Genomic DNA, 11,311 nt, shown 5'->3' with positions numbered 1-11,311 from the left:
AATAACCCTGCTGATGTTATATCGATATAATAGCAAAAACAGGAATATCTACACTGACGAAATAAGCTTGGTTTGCACTATAAAACATCCATGTATGTTAACCAAGCAGGAGCGAAATAATACAGCTATACCTTGAAAAAACTGCTTTCTTGGAAATAATAGTTTATTCTATATGAACATGTACACTAATTTTGTCATCGCTGAATTGTATTAATCAATGAAGACATAAATTAATTGTCAATGTCAAACATTTCATGAAACAAAATAGCTGGTACATTTTAAAATAAATCTACATTTTATTATAAAGTTGCTTATGAATCTTTTTCGGTATAAGGAAAAGTATTCTACGATCAATGACACATCATTGACAAAACATAAGAATATCAATAAGTCCATGTACATATATATATATATATATATATATATATATATATATATATATATATATATATATATATATATATATATATATATATATATATATATATAATCATGTCAACATATAAAAAAAAACAGAAAAAAAAAAACACTTCAACAAATTGCATAATTATCATACAGCTTGCCAAAAACAAAACCACATAAATAAATTTCAAGCTAATGTCTATCATTTCAATTGATATATAGTATTCGATCAGAATCAGTTATATCAACAAAATGATTTAAATAATCAAATGCTTAACATGCATGACACGCATGAACTTGAGTTCTACCAAAACGGAAAAAATGAAAATGCCATTGACTCAATTTGATTTACAACAGTATTAAGTATTCAATATACTCTTAACACCAGGATAGGATAAGTTTAGCAAAAAACTTTCGTTTGTATGTTTACATACAAATAAATCAACTGTCGAGCCGCCTATTTAATCATGTTTCGCTCGTTGAAAAATGTAGATATATTGATGTTTATGCCAACGATAAATTACAGGTAGGACAAACTGTCCTTACCTTAAACCATCGTCTCAAACATTCTGCATGGAAAACATGCATGCACGGGAGTTCTTTACCATCTTTAATTGATGCAAAACAGATTGAACATGTATGATCTAAGTGATCAACCTCATTTAAAGATGCGTATGAAACATCAGAAAGACTGTTAAATAACAGTAACATAGCTTTATTATAATCGTACTCCTTTTTCCGTTGCGAAATAAAAAGGGTTAGCAATGCAACATTATTTAAAATCAAATTACCGACTCGGAGAACCCACCATGCTCTAAATGCTGATAATGTGTACCTGCCATAAAAATGTAAAGGCAATAGAATTATGTAGCTGCATTCTTTAGCAATATGTGTATATTGTATGCAACGCTCTAATGCAGGTAAATATTCATCCGTATACCATGTCAAAGAAACAAAAACCAATTCAATTGCGAAAAACATCACATCTGATATTAGAATAATACTCCCGGATGAAAAAAACAAGAGCCATGTTTCTTGAAAAAGCTCACCTGCAAAGAAAGTAAATAATGCTAAAGGAATAACTACCATTACGAGAAAAACAATAAACACTCTTAAATAATACCAAATAGTAGGAACTGAACCTCGATTGCTTATCTCTAGAATTTTGCGACCAGGAATTACTATTGCTTTTTGTAATATGAAATAAAAGAATATCACGACAATTATCATAATAGCTTTTAAATCAAAATCAGTATCTGAAGAAGGGATGCCAGATTCAATTAATAATGTACAAAATGTAAAATGGGCAATATTGCTATCAATTTGTATATTTATCGCATCTATAAAAGTTGTTTCCAAGCTTACAAACCATACTGGTAGACAGGTAACAATTCTCTCTATGAAAATCAAGCAGTTTGATAAAGTTAGAATAAGAACAACACTTGTTGACCATCTTAGTATAAATTTACACACAGAGTTCAAAAATACAGGATCAGAAATGTTATTGCTGTCATACCAGACACGCTCTAGAATCAATGCTATCCCATAGTACAAAACTCCAAAAATAAAGAATATATCTCTTACACCTTTATTATTTGTAAAGTTTGTCATTATATTTGCTTCATTCCGATTCAGTTCAACTCTTTCCTGTAAAACAGCTATTTTTTGTTTTGATATTGGCCGAGCTTCTTCTTCGAGGGAGGCAAATTTTCTAACTTCTTCACGCAATGCAAGTTTATCACATGTTACATCTACGGCCTCCATTTTAGAAGTTCCTTTGGTCAAAATGACTGCCAAACGCACCTTGTAAATAAAGTAGCCAATTGTAGAAACAAGATTAGGAAGAATACCAAATATTGGCAATATAAAAGGTACGAGAAAGATAATAAAGATAAAACCGTAAAGTTTAAGCTGACTTGAATGTTTAATCTGCGTTTTATTGTACACATGCAGCCAATAGTAAATAGTTTCAAGCAATAGAACACCAAATGCTGGTACCCACCAGCAATCTTTTACATCTCCCCACATGATAACACTTGATATATGACAAACTTCATTTGCCTCGTTTTGAATTGACCAATAAAACGATTCTTCTATCACTGCAACTGTAAGTTCTAAGAATATCAATATGTAGAAGATGATCAAAGTTTTGATGTTGAAAATCCAAGCACGAGCCATTGTATATCCCACTGTAAAGACAACAAACATTTACTTTTAATCTTATTCTTAATTGTTTTATCTAATTCATTGCATTTCACTGTGTTAAATTGTATTATATTGACAAACATCTAGAATCAAGCTTTGAAATCATAGATTTATACTGTTTTAATTTTTTTTATACTTTATTTAGTTTTATAAGATACAAAATGAATGATTTTACAAAACTTCTAACATTTACTTTAAATAAAATAACCATAATACACATATATATTTATTGGAACATTTGTACTAATTTAAATACTGCTGCTAAATTTAAATCTAATGTGAACGGAAATTACCGAAGTATCTGACTAGTAAACAAGGTATCCATAAAATGCTGCTTTCCGAATAAGGGCCGAGTAAAAACCAGAAATGTATTGCGATCAGCAGAGGCAATCGTGCAAGTATTTGAAGTCCGTATCTCACATTTGTAGAGGAATGCATGATGAACTCCTGTAATTTGTTTCCTTGGATACATCCATTGTAAATAACATAGTTCACCAATTGGTTTGCTGGAGTCTGTAACCGAATGTTTGCTCTGAGTACAGCCTCCATTTTTCTGTAACATTTATATGGTATGAAATAAATAATGTCCAAAATCTTTACTCATACTCCGATTTTTTAACAACGTGGGTTGACCCAAAAGTTCGGATAAAAATTCCATTATGAAAAGTACATTGTATAACGAACCATTTTTTTTTAGATAACTTTTATATTTGCTATCGGGAAATCTACTCACGATAAAAAGGCTGTTATTTAAAAAATCGAAACTTTTACTCTCTTAAACGACGGAAGATAAAAAAAGCTATCCATGTCTCTTTAAATCAAACGAGATTGACACCGACAATCAAACCACTAAAAAGATGTTTCCATGAAAAATGCAGCTAAAGCAGTATATTTCAGAACACCGAAATTTTGAGTGGAATAGATTGTACCTAAAAGGAATATGTGTGGAACTTTCGGTAAGTTATACATCTAATAAGTTTTTAAATTATTTACACCGTCATGAATATAGCATGAAACAAAATCACTGATTTTCATGTAAAAGCAAGAACATTTCAAGCATTTCATGTAATCATTTAAAAACCACCCCCCCCCCCAATTTGATCAGTGATTTTACAAAATTCTCTAGCTTTCCCGGGGTAAACCCCCCCTTTTCCGTCTTTTCTTAAATATTAACTTATTCAACTTTAAACAAAGGTTGTTATTTTTAATTTTGCATAAAGGATCCCAGTTAGGAAAAGGGGGCAAACCGATATCTTTGAATAGTTCTTCTATTTCTCCCTTTTTATAGAAAAAATTTAAAAAGAGTAATGTTTTTTAAAAAATAAAAATTTACAATTGTCAAAAATTTAAATGCAAAAAGGTTGTTAGAATATCTGTCTCTCTTTATTAAATGCCCCAGTTTTATAAATTGTTTTTTTTAAAAATCTTATCAGTTCTGAATTAAACAATTTGATTGTTTGGGCTTTTTTGTTTTGTGTGAAAACAATTGCCCTTCCCCTTTAAAAATTAACCAATACATGGGTAGCAAATTTTCATTTTAAATCTGTTCGATTGTAAATGTTTTGATTTCCATTTCTTGCTAATTTGAAATCTTACGCCAGAGTTTTAAATCTATTGATCAAAATATTATAAAAATACAAATAGAGAAAAACTTGGGCTTAGATTGATTTGTCTTGTTTGTAATATTAATATAATTATAGAAACATATGAAAATCTCTTGCGACTTACAAATATTTTCTACTAAATCTTCTTTTCAAATTGTTGTGATTTTGATATCATGTACCTTAGCATAATTTATTGGCTGTATACATACAAATATTGAGACAAAAATATATATCAATCATTGCAACTATTTTCAGTGACTTACTTTATATCATTCGACATCTGAAGAATCATATCCGACCGTATTAAAGTTTCTCAAAAAAACCTTAATCTAAATCAATAAAAACATACCGTACTCCCTATCAATTAACACAAGACAACGGTTTCGTGTGTGTAGTTATTTCGTTTAATTATTCATATCCAATCGTTTATTACCGTATATAAAATAAAGTTTCTCAAAAAGCCTTAATTAATATCAATAAAAACATACCGTACTCCCAGACAACGGTTTCGTGTGTGTTGCTATTGCGTTTTATTATTTATGTTGGGATTCCATACTTTCCATTTGAAGATCTTATATCTTATCAACCATGATTACGTGTATTTAAAACATAGATATACTCATATAAATATAGTGATGAATAAAAAATGTAAAGGTGCTCGCCCATATATATCAATGTCATCGAACTACGACAGAATTAACTTCAGATTAAACTATAATAATAGCATTTTCTTTTATTTCGGGTACTGCTTATTTCTGTTCCAAACTCCTAGAAATCGCCTTAATTTCCGAGGATTTGTCTCAACTAATGAATATCGACTCTTGGTAAAATCTGTCAAACGTATAAATATTTATAAAGAAAGACAACTTATTTCGCAAAGTCGAGTTCTTAATGTCAATGTCACTGTAATAGGTAATATGTTCAGGTTCATAAGTTATTCCCTTTAAACAAATTTGGAATCGATTCGATTCTAGTTTATTGTATAAAGTAGTTCATTATCAAAATATGATACCATATTACAAGGACAGATAATCCGTTATAAGAACACACGTTTGTAACGTCGCTTTTCATTGGGTAATCGTGACGTTTATATAGTCTTATATACACGGCTGCTGTCGATTTCTGAAGAAATCTCACTTTTCTCACAAAAAATGATGCATGTTGTATTATAAATTCGTTATAAATATTTCTGACAGGTTATATGGCCGTATATAAACGGTTGTTTGCAATATAACTATCTCCTAGCGGCTAGGGTTATATTTACAAACAATCGTTTATATAGGGCCATATAGCCTGTCAAAAATGTTTATAACTAATAATATAAACGTCACGATTATCCAATGAAAAGCGACGTTACAGACGTGCAGTATTATAAAATACTTTATAATACTACACGTTTGTTACGTCGCTTTTCATTGGATAATCGTGACGTTTATATAATTTTATATACACGGCTGCTGTTGATTCAAGAAATAATCTTACTTTTTTCTCTAAAAAATGATGCTTGCTGTATTATGAATTCGTTATAAAGATTGTTGGCAGGTTATATGACCGTATATAAACGGCTGTTTACGATATAACCCTCGCCTAGCGACTCGACTAACTAATATTATAAACGTCACGATTAGCCATTTGTATACATCGAGTTAGTTGTGGCAAGATGTTTTTCATTTTTGTGATATTATCTCCTCTAAATAATCACTATATATATATACATGTAGTATCATATTTGAAATATGAAATATATACATTTCAAATATTGATTGATATATCGGTTACAGTTTTAGCAAATCACAAAGTTATTGGAAAAATGATAATGATCTATTTTTATACCTTAGCTTTCATATACATGTGTAGTGAATATTTACGACTTATTTCGAAATTCATTGAAATACTTGATTTATAACGTATGCAACGATCTCCTCGCGAGCTTCAAAATATTTTAAATCTTGTTCACTATTTACACGTAAAACACAGATACGTAACTTACGGAGAAACCAAACAAGACCTTAGATTTGACCTAGCTACCATAAACAAAAGTGTCATATTCGTAATGGAGGTTTAAAGGCACATTTTGCCTCAAAAAAGAAATAAATACTTCCTTCTGTTAAAAGGGCAAGTATGATTTTTATAATGTTTATGTAATGGTTTAAAAGCATGTTAGATGCATATCACCTGAAGAAAGTAGAGCTGAATGTGAAATTATAGGTCATAAAAGTAGCACAATGTAAGCAAAGTAGTATTTTGTCTTCCATATAAAATACTAAATCACTATAATTGTACTTATTGCCAAAAAGTAACAAAAGAAAATCGATGACATATTGAGTAACATTTCGGACAAAAAAATCTGACATCAAAAATTAAAAGCTTTCGAGAAATTAAGATAAAAAGTATCTCTGAGGCATGATGAGCCTTTAAAAAAAATCCGAAAAATTACATCATAACCAATAAATATTGGAACATATTTAACGATATACTAGTTCATTATACTATTTCATTTTTAACTTTCTCAAAATATTCACTTAATTAACACAGAAAACATAGAAGATGAAGTAAAAGAAGAAGAAGAAGACGAAGAAGAAGGAGAAGAAGAAGAACAACAACAACACCAAGAACAACAACATTGTTTATTCATCTATTAAACTACAAGTTTCTCGTGGTTGAGATATATACAAGGATATATATAATTGGTTGATTGAAAAGTACATGACAACAATAAAAAGCATGATGGCTAATATACACAGTAATTTTTTTAATTGATTTGTTTAACAGCGTAGGTAAAACGACCCGTTTGCATATTATATGCAAAAACGTGCCTTATCGTTGTTATGGAGCGGCACGTATAATAATGTGATCAATGAATTAACTTTCATTCATGGGAAAACATATCAAAACCATGAAAACTTATTTATACTCGTAAACAATCATTATATAAAAACATAATAAATATGTTGACCCATCAAAGTCACCATTCGCAACTTTTCGGCCCTTTCCGTCAGTCATCGGATAAGGGCCTCGAACACAACAGTAAGAATACATAAAACGAATACAATATTTCGGTATAGGAAACTAAACATGTAAACAAATAGTGCTTTAATGCTTAATGTCGTTGACTAGTGAAGGAAGACCTTAATTAAGTAAATTTATATATATATAAATGACATAAATTCATATGTTTTTATGATTCTAATGGCCATTTTTAAATTGGTTATGATTGTCAGACATATTTTCAATCATAATTTTACCGAAATAGATCTTATTTCCCTATTTATGTCAAATATATACATTAGTTATACATTATCAGCGGATTACACGCTCTGTGTTTGTGTACATCTAAAACCACGTGGTAGAACTATTTTCAATCCGTATTATGTCCGGGGTTATTATACATAATAGCCGAGGACGTTCCGATTGCAAACTAACAACACAATAACGCCGGTTTCATCATAATAACGCAGAATGAAATTTACCGTAAAATACTGTATAAGTACGTATTTTGGCGGGGGTTTATATTTGGCTATATTGGCGGTCAGGGTCAGTAGCGCCAATTCAAAACAGCGCCAATTTAAAGCACCGCCATTTTAGATCATCGCCATTATTCTTTGAAAGGTAGACAACTCATGGTAAAATAGCTTTGGTTTGTCCGAGTAATCTCCCTTGATTATTTGTAATAAAAATAAACATTACAAGTAAGCTGAAAAGAATTTGTTTATTTTTAAGTCTTGGTACGAAACTCATTTAAAGGAATAGGAATGGATGGATTGATGTCTGTCTAATAAAAATATTCATCATTTAAAAAGAGGTACCATGACAGTTTTTCTGTTGAAATCAATCCTATAAGTGAGAAATTCGTGTTTTAAGACACTATTTTTTACTTGAGAAATAAGTTCATGGGCGCCGCCATTTTGGCGTTCTGTCATTCTCGCGAGACAGACGAGACCGAGATTGTGACGTGTTACACCCACTTCCGGTAAAGGTGTACCCGCTGGTACAACTGAAATATATCTTGATGAAGAACTTATTAATCTTATTACTTACATTATATATTATTTATGAAAACATCATATGAAACTGAATTGCTTTAATTAATTAATTGAAGGCGCCGCGACATTAATTATCATTTGTCCAATTTTCAAGCTTGCTGATGATCCCACCACATGATTTAAGCAATGACTGCTAAATTTTCAAAGATAAACCATCAATTTAATTTGGGTACTGTGAGAAACTTCTTCAAATTGACGATATATCCTTTTATTTTGTACTTAATTTTCGCTAGACAAGCTGTCCGAATAGGGTACATCGTCGGTCATGTATCTTTTTTTTCAGCGTAAAATATCAACTAAATCCAATATGCAGCGATCTGCTGAGGACGCGATTTTCAGCCATTGACGCTAAAAATGAGAATGGCACAGCAAAATCGGCAGCCAGACTAATATCGTATGAAAACAAAACTGTCCGTTAGGGTATTAAGGCTCCCAGTCAAAACTGGTACCAACAGCAACAGGTTGCCCATTCCCCTGTAATTACGCATATTCTCGGGTTTATCCAGTTCCTTATAGCTTTTTTCCACGTTATCTACTTAAACCCAATTCCTTTCCCACACAGATACGCATTTCTACTACCGTAAATTTAAGCCAATGAAACAAAACATCGTTAATATACTTATTATTAAAAATGATTATTGGTAACTGAAAAAAATGTGTGCTATTTTATGACATGCTGTAATTTACAGTATAATTTGATAGGTGTGGAACTTAATTTCCCCTAAGGTCATTCAGTTCACTGATTAAGCGTAAAATAATAGATGTCTATTTCGTCATTAGAATATTTAACAAGGGTGATTAACCAATCAGGGCAACATTGTGCATGATCAAAAGGTTTGTCGGCACAGAGGCATACAAGGAGCAATAAAAATCGTCAGTACACAGTGTGACAGGAACATTTGGTGCAAATTAGGAACAATTAAAATGGACAATGCACAGTATTAGACATAAGTAGTAAGAACCAGCAATTGTGTGAATAAATTATGCAAATTAGATTTTTGAGCAGCCAATAAAAATGTTTTGCCTGCAGTTAATATGAGGCTACGATAACGATGCGCAGCTTCATACGTTGACAGACATGTTAACAATTTACTTTTCAAAAGAATTGCTTATATTTTTGAAATGTCTACATCAATTATAACATATGTTCACACCTTTTAATTTGAAAGTCAGAATCAAACTGCAAAAACTTAATTACATGTACTATTAAGAACACGTTTTAGAAGGATTTTAATAATAATGGTAATTATCGCCGTTCAATAATTAACAGCCAATTATTCGTTGGTGCGTTTGTTAATTTAATTGCATTATTTGATTGTGAAACTTTGTTAAATAATAAAATGTGTTTTTATTAAATCTCTGAAATATTGTTTAATTACATTAAGATGAGACTTTAATGAACATAGCATTGTTTGGAGTAACAGGCATCACTGGCCTGAAGTGGTGCGACCGGTAGACGTTGATTTGTTTTGTTTCTTAATTTTTTATTGTTTTTTATTTTTTGGATATTGTTACGTATTTTGAACCATAAAAAAATCTCCTCTACACCTCCTGTGAAAATTAAATTGTCTGGTCAATACTTTATTATATTAATATTTCCCTCCCATTCAACTAGATTTATCATAAATCTAAAGATGTGGGGAAATGACATCACGCGCACCTGTTTTATACGGCCAATACACAAACATGGCCGCGCTTACTGATTTGTAGAAATCGGTGATTTAGCGATTTAAATTTTGTTATCATTCGTTTAATATTATTATTTGGCGGCAGAAAATTTGCAGATTTATTATTTATAGTATTCTTTTTCTGAAATCAAGTTTTTATTCTAACCCTGTCTTTCCCTTTAATTATATATCTATATACTGTATTTATTACGAAGATGATCACACGACGAGAAACAAATCTAAATGTCATTTATTATCGAATTTAAGTAAACTAGTATTTGTTTTGTTTTCACTGTTATGTTTCATAATTTGAAATAAAACTAATGATAACTGTAATTATATAGCAATCAGTTGTGGTGACCGTGAACAATTTTTCACGCTTTAAAGACTGCAGGATAATAGGGCATACCTTTCTCTTCCATGGTCCAGTTACCACACGGTACCATATTTACACCTGTCTGATCCCAGTTAATTATAAGAATTAGCACGATGTAAAGATAAAGGTGACCAAGCATAGGTATACCGTATGCCGTAAAATAAACGAGGACAGTCAACTACTGCGTGACCGGTGTTATTTTTATTTATTTTTTTTTATTCTTTATTTGTAATCGCCAATTCATGACCCCATATTTATGCCAACAAGTGTTTTAATTTGGCGGTCTAAAAGCGTTTGCGCCAATTTATGACCCCGCCAATTCAAAACACTTTAAAAAACGCCAACATTTGACACCGCAGATATAATGCGCTATACAGTATCTCGGAGTTAATACTGATTGAAAGTACTTCTTCCAAAACACGTGACTTTAGATGTAAACAAAACCAGAGAATATGATATTTGTATAATGAGTAACGAATGCATTAATTCGTGTGTGTGTTGGGGGGGGGGGAGATTTATAGATTTATGTATAGAAATTGATGAATGTGTAGAAGACATATTGCAATAGTAAACAGAAAAAAACAACATCAAGAGTCGCATTTTAGTCAAATAAGGATACGAAATTATCAGATGATCAAACATTTTATATCTAATTTTAGAAAAGTGATGTGCAGTATTTGATATTTGTGCTTGATGGTGGATTTTTTTGTCTTTAAGTACACCAGCGAAATAAGTAAGTCATATTTACATAAACTTTCTGCATTGTACGTATCACAAATCATAGGTTTAGTAGCAAGTAATGATGCAAAATTAAATTAGAATGCAGATTATATCAAAGAGCCCATATCTTTAGCTGTCATTATTAATTAAATCATAATGCCTCGGAAAAAATTACATAATGACTTTATGGTGATGAAAAGCGGTTTCGTCCTAATAGAATTGTAAATTAACAGGCATCGTCAAATGCTGGTAAGCATGTATGTGAAGATAACCAGATTTCAGTTAATATGATGC

The 11,311-nt window shown here is 30.9% G+C and overlaps 1 protein-coding gene across 3 annotated transcripts; it reads right to left on the bottom strand.

The window, feature by feature from the left end:
- Positions 1-501: 501 nt before the first annotated feature.
- Positions 502-4,700, bottom strand: LOC132715869 (RING finger protein 145-like). Of its 3 annotated transcripts, XM_060698964.1 has the most exons (4): positions 4,561-4,695; positions 2,901-3,160; positions 2,405-2,591; positions 2,067-2,205 (listed from the first exon to the last, which is right to left on the bottom strand). In XM_060698964.1, exons 2-4 carry the CDS (start codon positions 3,154-3,156, stop codon positions 2,184-2,186), a joined length of 465 nt encoding a protein of 154 aa, XP_060554947.1. In that variant the 5' UTR covers positions 3,157-3,160; positions 4,561-4,695; the 3' UTR covers positions 2,067-2,183. The 3 variants fall into 3 exon arrangements, with proteins under 3 accessions (XP_060554945.1, XP_060554946.1, XP_060554947.1); XM_060698962.1 differs by having other exon boundaries at positions 502-2,591; positions 4,561-4,700; XM_060698963.1 differs by lacking the exons at positions 2,901-3,160; positions 4,561-4,695 and having other exon boundaries at positions 502-2,205; positions 2,405-2,542.
- Between the last annotated feature and the right edge of the window lie 6,611 nt (positions 4,701-11,311).

The sequence above is a fragment of the Ruditapes philippinarum genome, unplaced genomic scaffold (genome assembly GCF_026571515.1).
Source record: "Ruditapes philippinarum isolate M1 unplaced genomic scaffold, ASM2657151v2 ctg17356_1_1_1_1, whole genome shotgun sequence".
Classification (NCBI taxonomy): domain Eukaryota; kingdom Metazoa; phylum Mollusca; class Bivalvia; order Venerida; family Veneridae; genus Ruditapes; species Ruditapes philippinarum.
Note: the sequence above shows the minus strand (reverse complement) of the source record. Positions and strands in the feature narration are given on the sequence as shown.